This window comes from Myotis daubentonii, chromosome 10, assembly GCF_963259705.1.
Source record: "Myotis daubentonii chromosome 10, mMyoDau2.1, whole genome shotgun sequence".
Taxonomy (NCBI): domain Eukaryota; kingdom Metazoa; phylum Chordata; class Mammalia; order Chiroptera; family Vespertilionidae; genus Myotis; species Myotis daubentonii.
Genome location: NC_081849.1, coordinates 61,949,028 through 61,972,363, shown reverse-complemented (window position 1 = coordinate 61,972,363; position 23,336 = coordinate 61,949,028). Strand labels below are relative to the sequence as shown.

At 42.1% G+C, this 23,336-nt stretch overlaps 1 protein-coding gene across 5 annotated transcripts in view; it reads right to left on the bottom strand.

Moving 5' to 3' along the window:
* The window catches only part of KLHL7 (kelch like family member 7), a 50,394-nt gene extending 29,012 nt beyond the window's left edge, over nt 1–21,382 (bottom strand). Inside the window, exons 1-7 of one of the 5 annotated variants that reach the window (XM_059712552.1) lie at nt 21,021–21,382; nt 19,626–19,794; nt 18,561–18,725; nt 6,609–6,711; nt 4,692–4,785; nt 4,252–4,376; nt 140–315 (exon numbers count right to left, since the gene is read on the bottom strand). In XM_059712552.1, the coding sequence (XP_059568535.1) occupies nt 140–315; nt 4,252–4,376; nt 4,692–4,785; nt 6,609–6,711; nt 18,561–18,617 (555 nt within the window). In that variant the 5' untranslated portion in view covers nt 18,618–18,725; nt 19,626–19,794; nt 21,021–21,382. Of the gene's footprint in view, nt 1–139; nt 316–4,251; nt 4,377–4,691; nt 4,786–6,608; nt 6,712–9,535; nt 9,720–18,560; nt 18,726–19,625; nt 19,795–20,372; nt 20,892–21,020 lie in introns of those variants that run through there. The other 4 variants (XM_059712553.1, XM_059712554.1, XM_059712551.1 and 1 more) reach the window with 4 other exon arrangements.
* Nucleotides 21,383–23,336: the final 1,954 nt, after the last annotated feature.

Below are 23,336 nucleotides of genomic sequence, written 5' to 3'. Positions count from 1 at the left end.
AAACAAACTTTGGGATACTCTATATGACAAAAACATTCTTTTCTAATTTGATTCTTTTTCTTGTCATGCATCCCAACATGAAGCATAAGATTTAATATACACATTTACTAAGAAAAATATGAGAAGGCAGTATAGTCACCTGATCCTCTGCTCTGACAGTCAAAGTGTCCTGGTTGAGGAGATGTGTAACTCGCTTGACATCAAGTTGTAGAAATTCATCAGTTTTGTAAACTTCAGTAAAATGTTGATGAATAAAGTCATCTGCAGTTGCTTTCAATTCTGGACAGTCTAGACACTCTGCTAGCACACTTATACCTAAACACAGAAAGAAAATGAATAGAAAATCACCTTTAAAAAAGCCTAAACCTACACTGAAGATAAAATATGATTCCAAGGTAGGGGGGTAAGAGATCAACTAAAGGACTTGTATGCATGCATATAAGCATAACCAATGGACATAAGACACTGGGGGATAGGGGAGGCTAGGGGGCTGTCTAGGGCGGGGGGATAAAATGGATACATATGTAATACCCTTTGTAATACTTTAAGCAATAAAAAAATAAAATAAAATAAAATAAAATAAAAAGAAATACGTAGACTACAAAAAAAAAAAATATGACTCCAAGAAGCCTTCATGAATTCATAAACCTGGGTTATTTTTTCTTCCATTGATTTGTCTATTTTTATGCCATTTTATGTATGACTGGTTTTGATATTTTGTAGGACAAGCCCCCTTCAACATTTTTTCAAGCTTTTCTTGGCTAGATTAAACATTTTCTCTTATATATTAATTTTAAAATAAGCTTATCACATTCTACTTTAAAAATCCTGGTATGATTTTAACTAGGATTAAACTTAATTTTTAAATTACTTTGGGGACAGTGACAACTTGGCAATCTGGAAGACCTCCACTTAGGAACATGACATATCTCATTTATTCATATTTTTTATTATTAATGTAATTATACAATTTTATTCATAGAAACCCTATATTTTCCATTCAGCCCTTTCCTAGCAATTTAATTTTTGTTTGGGAGAGAAATTAATTGATTTATAATGTTACATTATCAGGAATCTGCAAAATCCTTACTGTCAATTGGCTATATTTAGCCACATTCCACTGTAGAGTCAGCAGCTAAGAATATTTTTTAATATTTTTGAAGTGTTGTGTATATATATATTCTCCCCCAGGGAAGAAGGAGGGGGAGAGGAAGGAAAAAAGAGGGGAAGGGAAGGAAGCGGGAGAAGGAGGAGGACAAGGAGTGAGAAGGGCCACATACTATCTGTCCCTTTCCAGAAAAAGTTTGCCAATCTCTCTCCTAAGTAAAACCATTGGTTATTATATGTGATCTCCCTTCAAAGTCATGATATAAATTTTTTCAGTTCATTATCGTGATTTTCCATGTTTCAACTTCATGTTGTCTTCAGATAATGAGCTTTGAAGCTTTATTATTTGTATCCTAAAAGCTCTAATAACTGATGCCCGCTAATAAACCTGTCACATTATAAAAGTACTGACTGATGCCATGCATGGCAGATTTTCACGTTGAGCAGTCGGACGTATCTGTACACTTATGCTCCCATCAAGGAGATGGCATTTTCACTAAGAACCAGTATTTGTTTATTGACTAGTTTTTGATAGTTGAATGTGTTGCAATTATGCAATCTATTTAACTACCATACAGATCAATAAAATATGAATGTGAAAAGTAGTTGTTTCTATAAAAAGTAATCTTTTTTTCTTAAATATATTTTTATTGATTTCAGAGAGGAAGGGAGAGGGAGAGAGAGATAGAAACATCAATGAGAGAGAATCATCAATTGGCTGCCTCCTGCACGCCCCCTACTGGGGATGGAGCCCACAACCAGGGCATGTGCCCTTGACTGGAATTAAACCTGGGACCCTTCAGTCCGCAGGACAATGCTCTATTCACTGAGCAAAGCCAGCTAGAGCTGAAAAGTAATCTTAAGGTTTAAGACAGATTTGAAAAAAGTTCAAATTAGGCATGACCAAGAAAACTGATAAAATCCAGAAAACATTGGGATTCTGTACTCAGGCTCTCATTAAGTTATTGCTTTTTCTCCATCTGTTCCTTCTGAAATTCCAACTTCAAATTTGTGTCCCTATATCTTCTTTTCTTGTCATTTATCTTTTCAATAATTGTTTCCGATTCTTTGCATTTTTCTTTTGTATCATGAGGCAATTTCCTGTTTGATATTTATTTATTTAATTAATTTATTTTTTAGGTATTCCATTCTATTTTTTAAATTCAATGGAATTTCATGGATCCTTTCTATTTTAAGTTCTCTTCCATTTCTTATGTTAAATGGCTATAGCAGCCATTCATTTTGGCTGTTTATCTTGAGTTCCTGACCCTCAAACTACTGGTTTTCTTTTAACTTTGTACATATGCCCTTTGCCTAATTCCATCAGCTGTCACGGATTCCTTTAGCACTCAGAGAAGTCAGACTGTTGGGATCTTCTGGGTAGCAGAAATTGATAACTGATGAAAAATAAGATGGGAGTTCTCCAATCAGCTCTCAGGGGGAGCTATGGTCAGGGCTAAAAGGAAAACAGCCTGAAGCACTTCGCTGGGGTACTGAGTAGCTGCACTTGGCTCATCTGGCTGGGCCACTGTCTTTGCTTCAGGCTTAGCCAGATTTTCAGGCTGCCCTTCCTCCCAGCTTTGTAATCAACGTTGACACCCAGAGGTCAAACTCCTAAATGGTCTCCTCAGAAGCCCAAAGCTTAAGATGTGGTCAGCACTAACTTGCTTCAGGTTCCACATTATGCTTTGTACTGCCACAACCACTCCCTATATTATAGATGAATCACCCCAGTATGAAATTTAGAGAGTTAGGGAAACACACTTAAGCCATCATCTTCCAAATCCTCTTTAAAATCCTTTTTTTTATAATCCATTTTGAGCAAATTTATTTATATAAGGGAAAAGAAATCTCAGGAATATAAATCTCATTGATATATGGAGCCACAAATTATGGACCAAGAGATAAAAGGGCTCATCCCAGAGTGTCTCTATTGGGGTTGAAGGTTGGTCTTTTATTCCTAATATAGGGTATTTTCACTATGTAAACCAATGGCTACCTTCGAAAAAGAATTCCATTAGTATATTCATCTGCACAGCTATTTCCCCTCCTGTCCCATTTGGTTCAGTTCCTTTTCTAGATACCAGAAACAATCTCATTCTCATCGCCTTTGCCTGGCTTTGATCCTTCCCTAAAATTTATTCCGCTTCCTCTTCTATGATCTTTATCTCTGCACTCACAGTGAGGGGAAGGGGTGCCAGATGGAGCAGGAGGAGCGAGCCTAGAAAAGGGGGAACAGAGGAGGCTTGCCGAACTTCTTGTGCATCTCCAGGAGCCCTTTGTCCCAGCCTTTGGTTTCTTGTCATCAGCACCCCTCATTTTCTCCCATGGGTCAAAAATCTCAGCATTGGCTGGATTCCCAGACCTCTCTCTTTTGTCCTTGATTTCACTTTCTTTCCTAGACTCCTACCCTGATCCTCTTCCACTCTGAATCACACAAGAGTAGGAAAATGTAATTACAAGGATCTGGATGTTCTTTCATGTGCTGCTGAGCATCTCACAGTGAAAGCATACCACACCGCACTCTGGAAAACTCTGATCAACTTTCTCTGTTTCTCCTGGTATCAAATACAAACTACTTTATTAATGGCTTTAAAATGAAGTGCTACAGTAGCCCCTTAATTAGTATCTTACTGTACAGTCTAGGATTTTTAAGGCTTCTAGTATACAACAGTTAGCAGATCTGACTGTGGAGAGGCAGCACCGTGTAGCAGTGAAGGATAAGATTGCTTGAGTTCCAACCCCAGCTCCTCCACATATCAGCTATATGAACTCTGCAAGTTACATACACTTAATTTCCTTATCTGTGACAGATCACAGTAATCATAAAGGCTTCAACACAGGTAAACATTCATGTTTACGTTATCATATATCACACACCACCACCAGATGCAATCCTTACTCCTTTCTAGATAAACAAAAAATCATTAATAAAGCTATTGTATATTTTGGAAAATACTGATACAGTATTTGATGAGCTATTGCTGCCCAAGTTAATATGTACTTCCCTAAGCTCTTCTTAAAATGTATTACTAGAAAAATTTCTAGTGTCTTTAAGATTAAATGGGGATACAGTAATTTTTTTTTACTAAAATACACATTAATGGTGTGTGTGTGTGTTTAAATAGGAATCTGATTTCTTACCAAGACAGTTTGAAGCATCAACTTGTTCTTTCAAAAAATCAACACACATTTTCTTCACAGGTTCAATTTGGTACTGGTTTGCTGCATCTAATAAAGACTGAACGTTGTTGCTATTCACAGAAATTCTGCAAATAAGTTAAAGTGAATATTAATTTCCTACATTTTTTATTTAAATAATGCTACTGTAGAATGCATCCCACTAGCCCCTGAAATTAAGCAAAAAATTAAACTTTCAGTCCTTGAATTAGTATGGCAGAGAACATTCAACTTCCCCCTCCTGTCAACACAACCCCCTCCCCCCACCCAACCTCCCCACTGGGGCCACATCCTTGAAGTTTTTTATTCTGAAGAATCTGGAACACACTGATTTGCTACAATGCTTTGCCATGTTAGATCCCAACCTTATCCCTCCACTACAGAACTAGTCCTCCTTAACTTACCTAGCAGTATAAGCAAACTCCACAAGTTGTTCAATAATGTCAGGTTCAGCATCTTTGAGTTCTACTTCAAAGGACTTTGATTCAAGCATGTTAGCTAAAATGAAGAAGAGAAACACGAATGGCATGAGTACTACCAAGGAGGAAACAGCTTGTTCCAGGCCATGTAAATATGGAGAGGAATAAAAGGACAAGGACTTCTCTGGAAAATACTCCAGAAAGCCCAACATTCTTATAATAAAAGCAAATTAATTCTCCACACTTGATATATGCCTTAAATTAAAATTATCTAAGAAATCAGTGAATTAGTGCACTTCTTAAAAAAAAAGGGGGGGGGGCAAGTGAACAGAGAGAAATAAAACTGGACTTAGTATTTTCCCAGCTTCTAAAATAATTTAGTAGCACTCTTTTAAATTGCTATGAGCAAAATGCCTCTGATGTTGCTAAAACAAACCTATGAGAAAAATGACTATTATATACAGTCAGCTACAACTAGCAAAGCTCTCCTCTTCCCCAAAATCTGGCAGGTAGATACATTTCATAACTTGATGAGGCTCATGAAACAGTACTCAGTAGAGGTACAAGGACTTGGACCCAATTCTCAACTCCAACTCTAGGAGTCTTTCTAGTATTATCTATATATATAAAAGGCTAATATGCTAAGTGTCCTTCCACCTGTCCAACAGGTTGCTATGACACGCACAGACCATTTACAGAGAAATGGCAGTGTGGACCTGGCGCCGACAAAGCAACACTCGGCCTCCCCCAAGTAGGACACAGGCCCCACCACCGCCCTGGAGCTACAGCCCACCAAATCGCAGCCAACACTGTGAGACCCCATGGCCAGCCCAGAAACGGTCACTGTGGGCGCCGGGTAATGATGTCACGTAGCAACGCCCGGCTTCCTCTCCTTAGCAACTAGCCTCCTTGCAGTTTTTTCAGCCCAGGAACCCGACTTGCTTTATAGCCAGGTGGAAACATTTACACTTTAACCAAATGTCTGTGAAGTGTTTTCTCATGCCTCATCTCATTTGATCCTCACAGAAGTCCTGGAGTAGACATATAGGAGATTCAGTGGAATCCTATTTTCTTTTCATTAGCAGGAAAATGGAGATTTAGAAAGCTTAGAAGCTTGACCCAACTGAAAAGAAGTAAGAAATGGTGGACCTTGAAAACGACTTCAGGTTTTCTCACTGTGCAGAATATAGTCAAACACTGCTGCAGTTAAATATTTTACCCTTCTCCCTGCGTGATCTACAATAATAATCTGTTTTGTGTTGATATTTACTGCTCTGTTGCTGACAATTACCTGAAAGAGAAGTGCTTCACTGGGCTGGAAAAAGTTTAGCTACATCAGAAAGGAGGTCTAATTAAGCAAGTTTATTCTATATATGTAAAAGGCTAAGTTGACTCGCACATGTGTGATACATATAAAACTTTCACCGGTGCGAATCACACATGTGTTTCGATCTATCATTGTCGACTGAATTTGGTTGACACTTCCATTATAGAGAAAGGGCGAATAGCAATATTAAAATATTTCTTCTAATTAATTTCCTTCCAATGTGCATGAATTTGTGTATTAGGTCACTAGTATGCAATATTTCATTTTTATTTAATTTAACTTGCTGGATAAAATGTCATAAGGTTTATCTGTTCCTTTGCCTTTCCACCAGAGGTTAAGAAGAAAACTGTAGGTATTTAAGTAGAAGCTGTATCCCCATAAATAGAGACCTGGGGCTTTTAGGGCGAATGAAATGACATGATTCCTTTGATTAATCATAACCATGACCACTTTTCAATCTCTTCACTCTTTTATGATCTTAACTTCTTTATAGACCAGGAAAAAATGGCATGTTTTCATTTAGACCCATCTCATTCTCATAGAATAAATAATATGTTTGACCTTAAGATACTTACTTGTGAACATCAAGTTAAAAAAGTGACTGGCTGCTGCAAGGACAACACGATGAGCAGGTATTTTTCTTTCCTGGACCATAAGGATCACGTCACACAATGTTTTCTAATCAAGAGAGAGAAGGAAATAAAATCAAAAGGGGCTCATTGTTTAAGGTTCTGGTTTAGCAAACATATTAAACAGGTGCTTGTCAAATGCTTTATCTCTATTTCCTATTTAAGTTTGTTTATTTTTCCAGTACAGAATTTGTTTATATGACCTATTTAGGAAGGACTTACAGAGTGCTGTCATGAGTTTTCTGTACCAAAATCAGGCACTGAGCTTCACAACAGTTAGGAAATCTTTATAATCAGCAAACAAGTAGTCTACTACAGTTTTAGGGAAGATAATTTTTTTTTTCTGAGGCAAATTCTAAGCTATTTATCACAGTGAGATATTATGGGGACAGTAAATGACATAATGACAATGTCCTTAATGGTTTTTCTTTCTGGCTTAATCCCTATGCACTTACTCCCCATCCCTCCAATAGAGCTGTCTGCTTGTTCTTTATCTATGAGTCTGCTCTATTTTGCTTGGTAGTTCAGTTTGTTCATTAAATCCCACTTATGAATGAAATCATATGGTACTTGTCTTTTTCTGACTGACTTATTTCGCTTACATAATGTTCTCCAGGTCCATCCATTCTGTTGCAAAGGTTTAAAACTTCCTTTGTTTTGTCCTGGCTGGTTTGGCTCGGTGAATAGAGCACTGGCTGGGGGACCAGAGGGTCCCAGGTTCGGTTCCAGTTGGGGACACATGCCTTGGTTACAGGCTCCCCTCGGGCCAGGGCCCTGGTCAGGGCTCGCAGGAGGCAACCAATCGATGTGAGACACATCGATGTTTCTCTCTGTTTCCCTCTCTCTTCCACTCACCCTAAAAAAATCAATGGAAAAATATCCTCAGGTGAGGATTAACAAAAAACAAAAAGAAAAAAAAGAAATGCAATGCCTCTTTAAAAAACAAAAACAATTTTCTTTGTTTTTACAGTAGAATAGTATTCCATTGCGTAAATGTATGATTTTCTTCTTTTCTTTTTTTTTTTTTTATTGCTTAAAGTATTACAAAGGGTATTACATATATATCCATTTTATCCCCCCGCCCTAGACAGTCCCCTAGCCTCCCCTATATGATTTTCAAACATAACAATCTGCTTTTAAAAATGATCTATCCTTGATAAAATCGAGAGTACACACTGCATTTCCCAAGACGGTAGCCTTCATAGATCTAAACTGAAACAGAAACAACTCAGAATACAGAGTGGATGAACCAAATGTCCATGCAGCACTCTTTCCGTAAACAACACTTCTCTCAAATGTACTTCTGATAGGAGCTGGATACCAGTCACTTTTAAATTGTGATTTCTGACCAAAGCCAAAACAGTCGTCACTCTAGGTTGCTGAAGGAAGGCAGATTTAAATTAAGTACTACAAATGTTGGAAAAATTGAAAATTAAAGAAAAAAGTAAGGTTTATTAGAACCATTAGAGATGGATTTCAAGGAAAAAAAAATTTCAACTTCTTACTGAAATTAAATATCTAATTTATAGGTAAGGCTCAGAGAAAATTTACAGCCTGGGATATGTTAAACACGCTTAGGAACTGGGAAAATGAGGAAAATAGTATTTTCAGAGTAAAAAAAAAAATCTCTCACTCATAGAAATAGCTCAGAGGATATGGCATTTTGCATTTTAAAGTATTTTGCTATAACTATTAATCTAGTTTCTGATAGATAAGTCACTGCTATTTCCTATCTTATTACTCCAGGCATAAAAATCCAAGTAAGACGGTAATGCTTAGATTGAGAAAGGAAATGGGCCCTAAACAGTTGGCTAAAGGATGAACATAATTTCCCTTTTATGGCTTATTTGAAGATTTTTTATAAGGCTATAGTACTGCTTAGAAATTATATGTAGATTTCTTAAAGTTAAAGCTATTGTTATTCCAATAATGTCTTGAATCTTAAAAATGTTATTTCCATTTATTTGGGGAGGAGGTTCAGAGTAGGCATAACTCTCAGGTAATTTTGCTACAAACCACACCAAAAAAACCCAACAATACTCAGGTACCAAAAACCAAACTAATGATTTGGTTACCACCAAAACAAGCTGATCAAGTTATTTAAGAGAAAAAAAGAGAAAAAGGGAGCAAAGAAGGAAAGGAAGGAGGAAAAGAATATTGACAGGATAGCAAGCAAATAAGATAGGGGAGGGATCTATGGCTGCTGATGAAAAGTTCCAGAAAGTGCAGAGAGAGCTAAACAGAAATGTAGCCAAAAACCTTTCCAAGGCATTCTCAGCAATAGGAGTTTTAGTGGAGTGATTTAATAGGCACTGGAGGACATAAGGGAAATCAGAGGGATTGTAGAGTAATTTAATCTTACTCTAAAATTAATCTTTGGCTGGATATTAATGTTGTGTGTATGGGGGGGGTGAAAGGGGAGGAATCTTTTTTATCCAAATGGTACATTTACTTGACTGTACTACAGTAGATCAAGAGGTTTCAACAAGAGATGGGACTAACCTAGAGAGAGTTCCCTCTGCTATCAGTCATCTGGGGAAGAGGTGTAACCACGGATAGGAAATGGGAAGAGAAAGAGACTCAGGTAAATTGGAGAATGTGAGAGGTAACAAGTCCTAGGTGAATGAAGAGAAACAAAAAGTACCTGTTGAGCAATACATGTTCACTGGATAAAACAAGAAAAATAACCCTTGAGATTTCTCTATTTATGTCCCTCATATTAGTTATATCTTTGTATTAATTTCAGTTGTTGAATAGTCTCCTATAAACAGCACAGATTTTTGTGTGACTTAGTTGGAAGTTCTCATCTTAGATAAGAATATTTTTAGTAGTGTTTAATTCTTCATATTTATTACTGATAACTTATGTTTTACCTTACAAATGCCATCTTCTTTTATGCTATTTATTTTGCTTTCTTGCTGTCTTCTTTTTTCTTTAACTGCCAGTTGCTATTTTGGTCACATTTTCTTTGCACTTTTTTCTTCCTTTAGAGACTGACTTACAGATATGTCAAGTATTTGCAAACTGAACTCAGCAGGGTATTAGTCAAATATTGTTCTAGGAATGCAAGGAGGGTTCAAAAAGTAATTCTATTAATGCAATTCATCATATTGACAGGTTAAAAGAGAAAAACTTCTTGTAGAAAAACTTCAATAGATGGAAAAGACTGTTGAATAAAATTCACTTCCTGAGACTTTAATAAAGAAAACGATGTATACTAAAGGTCAAATATCAGAACTCCATAGCAAACATCGCATTTAATGGTGAAACAGGAAAGGCATTCTCATTCAGGTTTGAAACAAGTGGAAATTTGATATATGATAAAGATACCATTTCAAAAATGTGGTGAGAGGGTGGAGCACAGACAAAGTTTAAGGCAGTAAAACTATTTTGTATAATGCTGTAACAGTTGATACATGTCATGATACATTTGTCAAAACTCATAGAATGTACAACAGAAAGAGTGAACCCTAATGTAAACTATGGTTATTAATAATGTCACAATATTGGCTCATCAGTTGTAATAAATGTATTACATGAATGCAAGATGTTAATAATAGGGGGAACTGTGGGGGTGAGGGCGAAGGGATAAATGGAAACTGCACTTTCTGCTCAATTTTTCTGTAAAACTAAAACTGCTCTAAAAAATAAAGTATAAATTCAAAAAATGTAGTGAGAGATCAGATAATTGAAAAATGGTATTGGGATAACTGTTACACTTTTATGGAAACACTAGAGGCCCAGTGCACAAAAATTTGTGCACTCGGGGAGGGAGGGGGGGGTCCCTCAGCCCGGCCTGTGCCCTCTCCCAGTCTGGGACCCCTCGGGAGATAACGACCTGCTGGCTTAGACCTGCTGCCAGGTGGCAGAGGGCAGGCCCAATCCCTAGGTGCAGCCCCTGGTCGGGCTCAGAGCAGGGCCATTTGGGGAGTTGGGGCACCGCCCCATGTCATGCACAGAGCAGGGAGGATCAGGAGGTTGCGATGCCACCCTCAGTCACGCTCAGGGTAGGGCCGATTGGGGGATTGGGGCACCGCCCCCTGTCACACTCAAGGCAGGGTCGATGGGGAGGTTGCGGCGCAACCCCCTGTCACGCACAGAGCAGGGCCAATCAGGGGGTTGGGGCGCTGGCCCCTGTCACTCACAGAGCAGAGCCCATCAGAGGGGTTGGGGCGCCGCCACTCTCACACTCAGGGCAGGGCCGAAGGGGAGGTTATGGCTCTTCCCCATCACACACAGAGCAGGACCCGTTGGGGGGGGGGGGCGGAGGGGGTTGGGGCACCACACCCTGTCACACACAGAGCAGGGCCGATCAGGGGGTTGGGGCACTGCACCCTGTCACACACAGAGCCGCAGAGCGATCAGGGGGTTGGGGAGCTCCCCCCTATCAGGCACAGAGCAGGGCTGATCAGGGGGTTGGGGCGCCTTCCCCTGTCCCGAACAGAGCAGGGCAGATAGGGAGGTTGTGGCCCCGCCCCCTGTCGCACACAGAGCCGCAGGGCGATCAGGGGGTTCAGGGGGTTTGGGCACTGCCCCCTGTCACACTGATGCCGGTGCTGGGAGGCCTCGCGGCTCCGCTGATCCCCGTGCACTGGATGTGTGTGTGGGGGGGAGTGTCCCTCAGCCCAGCCTGCCCCCTCTCACATACTGGGAGCCCTCAGGCGTTGACCCCCATCACCCTCCAATCGCAGGATCGGCCCCTTGCCCAGGCCTGATGCCTCTGGCCTAGGCGTTCGGCCCGGGCAGCGGGGACCCGCAGCTGCAGCGGCCCCACGATCCTGGGCTTCGCTTTAGGCCCAGGCAAGGGACCCCTAGCTCCTGGGACTGCCAGCTTCGACCTTGCCCAGCTCCCATCACTGGCTCCACCCCTACTTCCTGCTATCACTGGCCAGGGCGGAAAAGGCACCTGATTCTCCGATCATGGCTGGGGGGCAGGGCAAAGGCGGCCCCAGGGCTGCCTTTGCCCTGCCCCCCAGCTCTTAGCCCCCCCCTGGGTTTCCGATCACTGTCAGTGGCAGGGGGCTTCTTCCTGCTTTCCCTTTGGCCTCCCTGCATTGTGCCTACATATGCAAATTAACCGCCATCTTGTTGGCAGTTAACTGCCATCTCAGTTGGCAGTTAATTTGCATATAGCCCTGATTAGCCAATGAAAAGGGTAGCTCGTACGCCAATTACCATTTTTCTTTTTTATTAGTGTTGATTAGTGTTGATTAGATTTCTGGCTCTTAATGTACTCCCTCTTCCTCTGGGGAAGGTAAGCCCTGGGAAGGAAGTTTCAGTCCTTTTCTTGAACTGTTACTTGTGGAAGAGTGACTATAGGATGGGCAAGGGTATGGTAGTGGTCACATGGAGCCAGGCCTCCGGGCTCATTCTTCTTCCATAATTCTGCCCCCAAGTGAACAGGGGAAAAGGGGAAACTCTAGGAGACCCAGCAGCCGAGTACATCTTATTGGCAAGTGTCTAAAATTTTGTCTAAGAAAAACAATGTGTCTTATGAAACATTATTACGCACAGATGAAATTCCTTCTCTATATGGTAAACATAGTGTCCCTATTAGCCTTTGATAAGTGAGTCCTCCCAGTGAGTTTAGTCTTAGAGTCTATCAATTACAAACAGCTGATAAACTGGCAACATCCCAACCACAAAAGCCAAGATTTTATGTTTTTGAAAAACCCTCTTCAGAAATGGAAGTTTCTGTTCTCTTTTTGGCTGGGAACAATAATGTGGGTTAGGATTGTATAATAACGTCAACCTCTGCACTATTTACTATAGAGATAGAGGAGATTTGCTTGGATCTCTTCAGGTTTGTGGAGATGGGGAGGATGCTGTGCTAATCTTAAGTGTTCTAGGGTCCCTTTGACATGCAAAAAAACAAGTGGCATGTGGCACCCACTACCTTGAAATTGGGAAATTCAGCTTTAGAGGTATTATATGAAATCTATTCCAGTGGAAGGCAGCCTACACTGCAGCGGCTGAGGAAGCTATCCTGATACCCAAACACTTAGGCTTATGCCTTATTGCTGAGACTGAGCAGTCTAAGAAACCAGGGAGAGCAGACATTTGCAATTCAATTGCTATCATTTTAATTTATAAGCGATCACAGTTGAGGGAATTTAATAAGAGGGCTCATAGGAATCAAATTTGGGGGATTTTATGTTGCTAGTTGTAATTAGATGCAATGCTTTAAGTCATGTAGTTCACTGCAGACTCTCTGGAACACTACGAATGACATATTGAGAAAAAATTGAGATGGGAAATGGAAGTGAACTTAATTGATATCTATCCATTTCAAAGCTTTCTGGAGTAAAATCTTAAGTAAGTTCCTAAACTAGTCTTCAGAGGACACACGAAAGAACAGTTATTGATAGAGGATGCTTCGTCAGCATTGAAGCTAGAACAAAGCACTCCCTGTGCCAGTAAGAAAATAGATCCCGTAAAAGACAAAGTAAACTTGGAAATAAGAACTTACAGCTACTAGGTCCAGCTAACTTCTGTTGGAGGGGGGTGGGACTTGGGTGTCCGAATCCTACCAATGCAGGCAGTTTATATAAGGACTAATGTCGAAATGAGATACAAGAGGTCATACTATTGACAGGTAGTCAGGTAATCCCCCATTATGCAGTGCTTCTCTAATAAAACAAAGTTGGAAAATTAGGCTTTTCTTAAGAAGCCCATATACAAAGGTCTTTCTACTCACCTCTGCAAACCAATAACCTAAATTTTGGAATCTGCATATTTTTATGTCCTGCAAGGGGAAAAAAGAAAAAAGATGGCTGGACCCCAATCCAGCTTATAGAGTCTACCATAAGGCACAGCTTATGGTCCTGCTTAACTAGAAGTAGGTGGGCATCATTAATAAAACAGCAGTGTCTTAAGCTCTAACTTAATTAGAACAGGGGTGGGCAAACTTTTTGACTCAAGGGCCACAATGGGTTCTTAAACTGGACCGGAGGGCTGGAACAAAAGCATGGATGGAGTGTTTGTGTGAACTAATATAAATTCAAAGTAAACATCATTACATAAAAGGGTACGGTCTTTTTTTTCAATACTTTTATTCATTTCAAACGGGCCGGATCCGGCCCGCGGGCCGTAGTTTGTCCACGGCTGGATTAGAATATTGAGATCTCTCTCTCTCTCTCTCTCTCTCTCTCTCTCTCTCTCTCTCTCTCTCTCTCTCTCTCTCTCTCACACACACACACACACACACACACACACACACACACCAAAATTAGGAAGACAGACATAAGCTTGAGACCTCATTTCCTTTCCTTTGGGTGAGGTGAACGTTAGAAATGTTCTTCCCTTCCATGTTGCAGTTCTTTTGCCCTCTGTTCCCAATACCACACATAGACAGATATAGACACAGAGAGACAGACACACTACATTCTCCTTTTCAGAGAAAAAAAAAGCCTTATCAGTGGTTTTCTTTTTTTTTTTTAATCCTCATCCAAGGATATGTTTTATTGATTTGAGAGAAGAAGGGAAGGAGAGGGATTGGGAAGGAGAGGGATGTAGGATAGGAATATAGGAGAGGAAGGAGGGGAGGAAGAAGGGAGAGAAGGAGAAAGGGAGAGGGAAGGAATGAGGAGGGAATGAGAGAGAGGGAAGAGGGGAGGGAGAAAAATATTAATTGGTTGCCTCCCCTACACACCCTGACCGGGAATTGAACCTTCAACCCTTTTGGTGTACGGGGGACTACACTCCAACCAAATGAGCCACCTGTCTGGGGCCAAACTTTTTTCTTTAAGCAGCAGAATCCACTTTCAAATGATCTGATTGTATATAATTTATATAGACAGACTGGTTTCTCTGTAGTCAGAACTAGCCTGGCAACCAAGGGATGGAAGAGTTCCTGTCACTATTTTTGATCTTAGTAATGTCTTTCTGGGGATGGATTCTGTAAGTCTAGAGATTTAGGAACCCTAAAAAGAATGATTCAACCAAATGATACAAAAATATTTTTATAGAACTGCAAGTTAAGACTGAGACCTTGTCATTTTGGGCTCCTCGTGCCACTGGGTAAAAAGAACAAAAGTTATTACATTTAGCTAGGTGCCTGACTCTAGCCATCCATGGGACAGAAGATGGCTGGAACTCAGGGGATCCCCTTGGCTACCTTTGGTTGTCGGGAGACACAGTACTCCATGAGTTCCTATGTATCTTCCTGGACATAACAAGAATGGAAGGTCCTGCCACTTTTTACCCGGCCACCATTTCTCAGGGTTGTTTTGACAGCCAGTGACCCTAAGGGATAAGATAATGCCTCCCCTCCAGGATAAAGAGCAGGCTTGCTTATTGCTTGCTATAAAAATGGTAGATTTCTTAGCTCAGTGTCCACCATTGGGTCTCCACCATGTTGCCCTCACAGCACTCGTAGGACAAGGGGAACTGCACATATATGCTGACACTCACAATGCTGTGTTGTGAGTAATCAAGTCTGTGGTCTCTGACACCAGAGTCTCATGTCTTCTGCCAACATCCATTAAACAGCAACAGGATAACTAATCAGCCTTTAAGTAACATCAAATCCCAGACCCAACACTGGTCCGCCAAATCTAGTGGTAAATGTTAGTAAAAGACTGAAGTAATTGTATATACAGGCAAGACCAAAGGCTTAAGATACCTAGAACTAAAGGATTAGGTCACTCCATTGGATAACGAACCGTGAGGAGCTGGCTAAAGACACAGAATAGGAACAGATAGTGAAAGCAGTCATAAATGCAATAATAAATAATAATAAAAATATTAATGAATAAATAATAATAAACAATGAATGTGGCTTCTACTTTCATTTCCATCCTTGTTCTTATATTTATACTAGAGGCCCGGTGCATGAATTCGTGCACCAGTGGAGTCCCTTGGCCTGGCCTGTGGGATTGGACTGAAACCGGCTCTTCGACATCTCCCGAGGGGTCCCAGATTGTGAGAGGGTGCAGGCCAGGCCAAGGATCCCCACCAGTGCACGATCGGGACCAGGGAGGGCCGTGGGAGGGCTCCAGGGCATGTCTGGCCCATCTCACTCAGTCCCGATTGGCCTGACCCCAGCAGCAAGCTCACCTGCCGGTCAGAATATCTTCCCCCTGGTGGTCAGTGCACATCATAGCGACTGGTTGACCAGTTGACTGTCTGCCCCCTAATGGTGAGTACACATCATAGTAAGCAGTTGAGTGGTCTTAGCATATCATTAGCATATTACTTTTTGACTGAACGGCCAACTGGATGACCAGACACTTAGCATATTAGGCTTTTATTATATAGGACAGTGATGGCGAACCTATGACACGCGAACTCATTTTTTTTTGGTTGATTTTCTTTGTTAAATGGCATTTAAATATATAAAATAAATATCAAAAATATAAGTCTTTGTTTTACTATGGTTGCAAATATAAAAAAATTTCTATATGTGACACGGCACCAGAGTTAAGTTAGGGTTTTTCAAAATGCTGACACGCCAAGCTCAAAAGGTTCGCCATCACTGATATAGGGTAAGTTTTAACTAGTTTCCTATCTTCTTTTCCATCCAGAATCATACCAAAACATCTATTATTACTTAGCCCTTAGGATCTTGAAATGATGATAGAATAAATGAATATCACTAAGTGATCTTGAACTTGGAGTTAGAAATGGTTAAGTGAAAAAATTTTATTGGTGACTTCGTTTTTTAATGATAGGAATGAGAATAGGAGCACACATGTTTGTATTGGACAACCTAAGGTGTAGACCACAGTGGACACTTGTAGATCCTGGTTACTTAGCAACCAATTTCCCCTGCCTATTAGAACCCCAAGCTCCATTTTCCAGAAAAATTCCTCATTATGAACTATCTTGGAAAGGGTAATTCTCAGAGCCTGCATCTCATTATGAAAGCAGAAAGTCAGATATTTTTTTTTTCTATTCACAGTAGAGCCCAAATCTGGCAAACGATAGAAGGCCAGTCAATTAGACAACTACTTCCAGGATTCTGAACCTTGAGTGAATGATGGGTGAAGGGAAAACCACCTTAATGGCAGCAACAGCAAGTGGTTTAGACTGTTCCTGCACAGTAACCTCGACTCCAGGGTTTCTGCAGCCTTGCTACCAGAGAATCCCTGGTTCCTGCTTATCTGTCACACCTGCTTGTCTCCCAGCTGTGGTCAATGCTGTAAGCTCCTGTATACTTTTTAAAATATATATATATTTTATTGATTTTTTTACAGAGAGGAAGGGAGAAGGATAGAGAGTTAGAAACATCGATGAGAGAGTAACATCGATCAGCCGCCTCCTGCACACCTCCCACTGGGGATGTGCCCGCAACCAAGGTACATGCCCTTGGCCGGAATTGAACCTGGAACCTTTCAGTCCGCAGGCCGATGCTCTAACCACTGAGCCAAACCGGTTAGGGCTCCTGTATCCTTGCAATAAGTTGTTTTTTACCTAAGACAAAATAGGTATCTGTTGCAGATGGCAGTTGTTATGAGAATAAAATATGACAAAGCATGTAAAACACTTTGCAGAATGGCTGGTAGAAAATAAGTGCTCAAGAAGTGTTTCATAAGAGACCCTAAGGTTATTGATATGCAGTAATTTACAGTCTTGGAGAGGTGTGTACAGAAGTTGAGCCATTTTAGTTAGTGAGCGTAGATGACTACCCAGCATCCAATGCTCAAATCAGTCTTGTGGTTCTCTCCTATCACTTTCAATAGAGCTTACATAAGCTTTTAAATTCCAGGTATGCTTTAGTTCGTTTAACATGAGGAAACTATAGTGGTACCCAGGAAGGTCTCAAAACGTATCCGTCAATGTTAAGGTCTCCTGGACTTCATTGACACAATAGAAACAACTGGATATGTGCAGTAGTGACTATGACTCAGTCCTGCTTTGTAATGCCCTTTACTAGTGCCATCAGGTAAGAAAATTAATATAAACAAAAATTTAGGAAAAGAAATGAAAAGGTGTGCAACCTAATTAAATAAGATGCCACTATACACACACTAGAATTGCTAACATTATAAAGACTGAGAATACTAAGTATTGACAAGGATGTAGAGCAAAAGCCTCTCTCACACACAGCTGTCAGAAATGTGAACTGGTAAAATGTTGGAAACTATGACAGTATCTATAAAGCTTTATGCAGCATAATCTATAAATCAACGACTCCATTCTTAGGTATTTCCCAACAGAAATGCATACATGGGCACATCAAAAGACAAGTACAAAAATGTTCAAAGTACAGTAGTGCTCTTCTCAACAGTCCCAAACTGAAAATGACCCAGATGTCCATAACGATAGGATGGATAAATTGTGGTGTTTTTATACAATGGAATACTACATAGAATGAGGATGAACTAGAGCTACTAGTATATATAACAGCATAAATAAAAATCACAAACATAGTCTTTAAGAAACTAAGACAAGAGTATTTATGATTCCATTTATATAAGTGTGGGAAACTGTTTATTGCCTTCACTATCTGATAAAGAACCGCCCCCCCCCCCCCCCCCCCCCCCCGCCCAAGGCTGGGTGCCTTTGAAGCCCTCCCAAAAGTCGGAGCTAGGGGCCACCTCTGTTTGTCCAGACAGTGGTAGCTGAAACTACTCCCCCATTTATTATTATGTAAATCCTTGCTGATGGGCTAGTCTGCTTGTTACTAGGGGGTCACCTGCCTAAGGGCTATGCTATGGGTGCATCCCAGATCAATAAAAGCTTGGTGAGGCCTGAGCATGGAGGAAGTCCTTCGGGACTTGCCGCCTAGTCCCCCAATATTGCAAAATTATCTCGTGTCTTTTTCTCTCATTTGTTGTGCGGCTCCTCTTTCAGATACCGAACCCTACTCCACGCAGAACGTGGAGGGGGTCTTACTCAACAATAAGTTCAAAAAAGTAAAAGAAAAATCTATGGTGATAGAAGAATAATAGTTACCTTTGGGGGATAGTGACTGAGAAGGGCATAAGGAGGGACCTCTGGTGTATTAGTCATGTTATGTTTCTTGGTGGTGGTGGTGGGGTCACTCGGTAACAATTCATTGAGCTGCACTTTATGATTTGTATCCTTTTACGTGAATTCTCTACTTCATTGGAAAATGCACTTAAAAACAAAAGGCCGGAAATGACTGAAAGGGTGATGGAGGTAAAGGCTCCATAAGAAGTTGAAAAAAAAAAAAAAAAGCTGAAGCTGCTGGTTCTGCAGAACCCCCTTTCATCACTATGTATAAGATTGGCTACTATGTTACAGAGAGATGACATGACCTAAATCAAATTATCTAAAAATAATAAAACTAATTAATGGTAGCCCAGGGATTGGAATTCAGGTTTTCTAATTGCAGTGTTCTCAACTTCTTACAGAAATGTTTCATAGAGGAATCCTTGTCAGTCAGGTACTCATTATCCTGATTCCCAAAGTACTGAGGTCATAAGGGTAAGCAAAAATAGTCATTACACAAAAACATTCATGAAAGAACAAAGACACATATAAAATCGGTCCTCACTCAAACATTCCTTCTCTGGCCAAACCAGCTTCTATTCCTGCCAATCCCTATCAACTGCCCTTGTCAGTCATTCTTGGTGAGTCTCTCTTGTGTTATGATGTTAAATAGAACAACACAAGTGCAATGTAAATCAACTGCAAAACGAACCTACACATCTTAGATGCAAAAGAGGCAGGATTCCATGAAGTTGGGAAAAGTACTATTGGAGAACTGCTGGACTTACAGGCAAAGCCATTGACAAAAGAAGGATCCAGCAGATTAAGGTCAGTTAACCACCGTAGAAGAAATGTCACCCAGCATCCATTTTCCCTTCCTACTCAGTACAGAATAGACTTTTCAGTTACTATATTTCTATTTTGACAGTAAGTAAACAGATGTTAATATAGTCCAAAGCTAAATCTACACAATGGATATAAATCCATTTTAAAACCTAAGTAACTAAATTACACAGTCTCAGGCAATCCCCTCTCCTCAAGTAAACATGTGACACTGTAACCTACGGGCACGTTGTCTCTGCAAGAAATGAGGCAATGCTTTATCATGCTACAGTCCTCGGAAGAAAATGCATTATCTGAAGGAGTGGGAAGGTTGCTGAAAACAAATGGGAGCTCTGGTGGACCTTGTCCAACTACCGTAGTTAAATGCACCAGAAATTTGAAGTCAGTGGTGCTGTTATACATAAAAATGGTGGTGTGGTCACAATGAAAGAAAGCAACATGAATGGATACACACAAATAGATACATAAAGTAAGTTACACAAAATATTGAATTCAGGCATTTCACAGCTCTTTCAGCACAAAGGCTAGGAAAAGATTGAAAGGCATTCCCACCGAGGATCGCCTGCATTCATCCGCCACGCCAGCCAGGAGCGGATGAACAAAGACAAGATCCCATCGGCCAGAATTCCCTTAAAGAAGCCAAAGCTAAATATCTTCATAAGGATCTTAAATTCCTCTACGGTCATCCCCATTCCCATCAGAACCACTAGATAAGCAAACCAGGTCTGGCAGGTACTCCGACAACCTGCTTTTGTCGTTTTGAAAAACTGGGCCAGGGTCACAAAACCGAAACATGCTTACAAGTCTCCTTCGACTCCTATTTTCTATCAAGTTTACAGAATCAAAAAAGTAACCAAGTGACTTTTTTAATGCTCTATTGGTATAAGATGTTATGGAATTAAAAACACACACACAAAACTCTAGCCGACATCCGCTGGCGTATTAAAATCGGTTCTTTTCATAACCCACCTTTCGCCGTCGCGTGAAGCCCTGCACGAAGGCGCCTCCTACCCCAGACAGAACAAAGAGCCCGTCCGCGCAGCAGAGGCGCACGGGGCCCTCCAAAGGCAGCGGCACGGCGTCGATCGAAGGCTGTCTCGGCTCGAAATTAACATGCACGGGAGGGGGCCGCAACCTCGGAAGGGGGCGGGGATGCTCATGCGAGAGGAGCTAGATTTCAGGCCCCGCCATGCTTCTCTCCCCGCGGCGGGGGCTTCTGGGTGGGCCGTGCCACTGGGCTCCTTCGCACCCGATCTCCTGACACCTGACACCACGCTTACACCGCTCGCCGGTGGAGGGGTGGCGCCTCGCCTCCCAAGGCCATGCCTAGGGCAGAGCCGCCACACCACCGACACCGGCGCCGAATGCCAGCCCGGGGAGGCTCCCAGGATCTGACCTGGGAGTCCGGGCATCGATAGTCGAGGAGGCACTGAAAGCGACCCTCTCCTAACAGCAGCTGGCTGGCGTGGAAATGGGAGGAAGGGCGAGGACGGAGGAAGAAGAGGGGCTGGGTCCACAGGGCGCGCGCATTTCGGCCCAGGCAGCAAGGGGCCAGAGTCCGGACCGCGCCACCCCCCCGCCCCGTCCCGCCATCCGCCACTCCCACACAGGCGGTACCTGTTTCCGCATGTTATTCATGACACCCATGAAGCCCGCCAACAATTTCGCTTCTTCTCGAGCAGCAAGCTTCTTCTCCGTCTTCTTCTTGCAGCTTTTCTCCACCACGGAGGTGGCCATCCTCCGTCAGCTCGGTGCACGCCCGGGCTCGCCGGGCCGGCCGAGGGGTGGCAGCTCGGGGCGCGCGGGGGAAGCTGTTTACACCGAGCACCACGGCTCGGACTGCGGCGGCAGCGCGCGGGCGGTGGAGGCGCGGCCACTGCAGGGCTGCGAGGCCTGGGGGTCCCCCTCAGGAGACGCCGGGGAGGCTGCGCCGCGGGATCGGCCGCATCCCAGGGAGAGCGAGAGCGCGCGGGGAGCATGCGCGGTGCGCGGAGGGGCGGGGCCCTATGAAGGAGCAGGGGGCGGGGCCTGCCTTACAGCGGCGCGCGGCCGGCTGGGAGCAGGCAATGCCCGGCGTTCCCGGTGGCCTCGGTCCCGGCCGGAGCGGGGCGAGCTTTGACTTCCCGCTGGCCAAAAGTGGTGCGTCCTCTTCCCTTTGTCCATGACAGATTTTTTTTTTTTTTTACAAATTTATATTACGTGGCGAGATGATCTTTTTTGGATAATTGGGCGGTGGAATGCATTAAAGTATCTCCCATTAGTGTCATCAACATAGGAACAGGGCTGGTGTTTCCTTCCCTGCACTGTCAGAGATTGGCCTCTTGTAGGCGCTCAACAAGTATCACTTGGCTGCAAGCTAAAGGCTTATTACACGGAATTATTTACTCATCCATTTCCTACTAGAAGACATTTAAGTTGTTTAGATTTTTTTCTGTTATCAAAAAAAATTGCTATGAACATGCTGTCCCTTTCTTACCTCCTTGTGAAACTGGAAAAGTTGGCGTTCGTGCTGCCTGTCACTACCAGAACCAGTAAGTAGAGACAAGGATTGAGTTTTTACGGGGGCTTTAATTCACATGGCTGGCGATCTGGAAGACGGTGTGTTACGTACCCTAAAAGACCGTCTTACATCTCATCTCAAGCTGACCTTTTTTATAAGGAGGAGAAAAGTGTAGGTAAAGGGTTTGAAGTTCAGGAGAAAGTAGGTAAAGGGTCTGGGTTTCAGGGAAAAGGTTTAATCAGATAAAGCTGCAGCCGGGTCATTTTCCAAGCATCCCTTCATCTACCCACGGGGTAGCTCTTTACCTGCTTCCTGGGAGGCTGACATTCTCTCCCTGGAGCACAATGGTTCAGATACTGTCTTGGTCTCTTGCAGTCCTCCTGGGACACAAAGGTCGAATTGCTTGTGTGTCTCCTGAAGGCGGGGTAGGTCCAGTCATACATTTCAGTCCCTGAAACAATAGTCGTCTATTACCAAGACTATTAACTATATATAACTAAAACGAAACATTTTTAACTTCTTGATTTCCCCATCATTCCCCACTGTTAGTCTATCTTATTTCGACGAGATTAGTTTCACTCGGGAAAAAAAAATAAGGTTAGTTCCATATGGAAGTAATCATTTTGCTGTTGAGCATGCATCTTAGCATTAGAGCAGTGGTTCTCAACCTTGGCGGCACATTAGAAGCACCTGGGAATCTTTTTAAAATCCTGATTTCTGGGCCTCATCCTCCAGAAATTCTGTTTGTTTGTTACTAATGTTGTGGCCCCACCCAAGAGGTTCTGGGTTGGCTGGAGGTGCTCACTCTTACACCCCTGTCCTTGGTAGCTTGCTTGCCTGCTGCTGCCCTTGTGGCCCCACCCCATAACAAAGAAACAGAATTTCCGGAGGATGAGGCCCAGAAATCAGGATTTTAAAAAAGATTCCCAGGTGGTTCTAATGTGCAGCCAAGGTTGAGAACCACTGCATTAGAGTCTTGTAGGGGATTTGGGAATACACTTGAGGGAGCACATTGTATGCAACAACAACAAGCTATGATTCTGAAAAAGATGAAAAGAATGAAAACAAATGCCTCTCTAAGACCAGTAACACTAGGCAGCCCGCAGGTTAGTTTGAAACTAACCAAATCCAAACAAATCAAAAACAAAGGATCCCTCTCTTTGTTTTATCTTGGACACTACTTCATTTACTTGCTTTACCTTATGCTCTTTGAGCTGTGAATTATCAGTCAGGTTGAAACAGCAGAGGCCTTTAAATTCTTCACATCGGTGATTTTGTGGACGGACCACGAGAATTCTCGTGGTTTTGTTCTAAGGCTTGTGGCCAATCACGAGAATTCTCGGCTGTTCATTGTCATTTAGAGAGAAACAGTGTAACGGAACGTGCGTTCGCTGAAGTTAAAAATTACAAAAGGAATTAAAAGTGATTAGTCT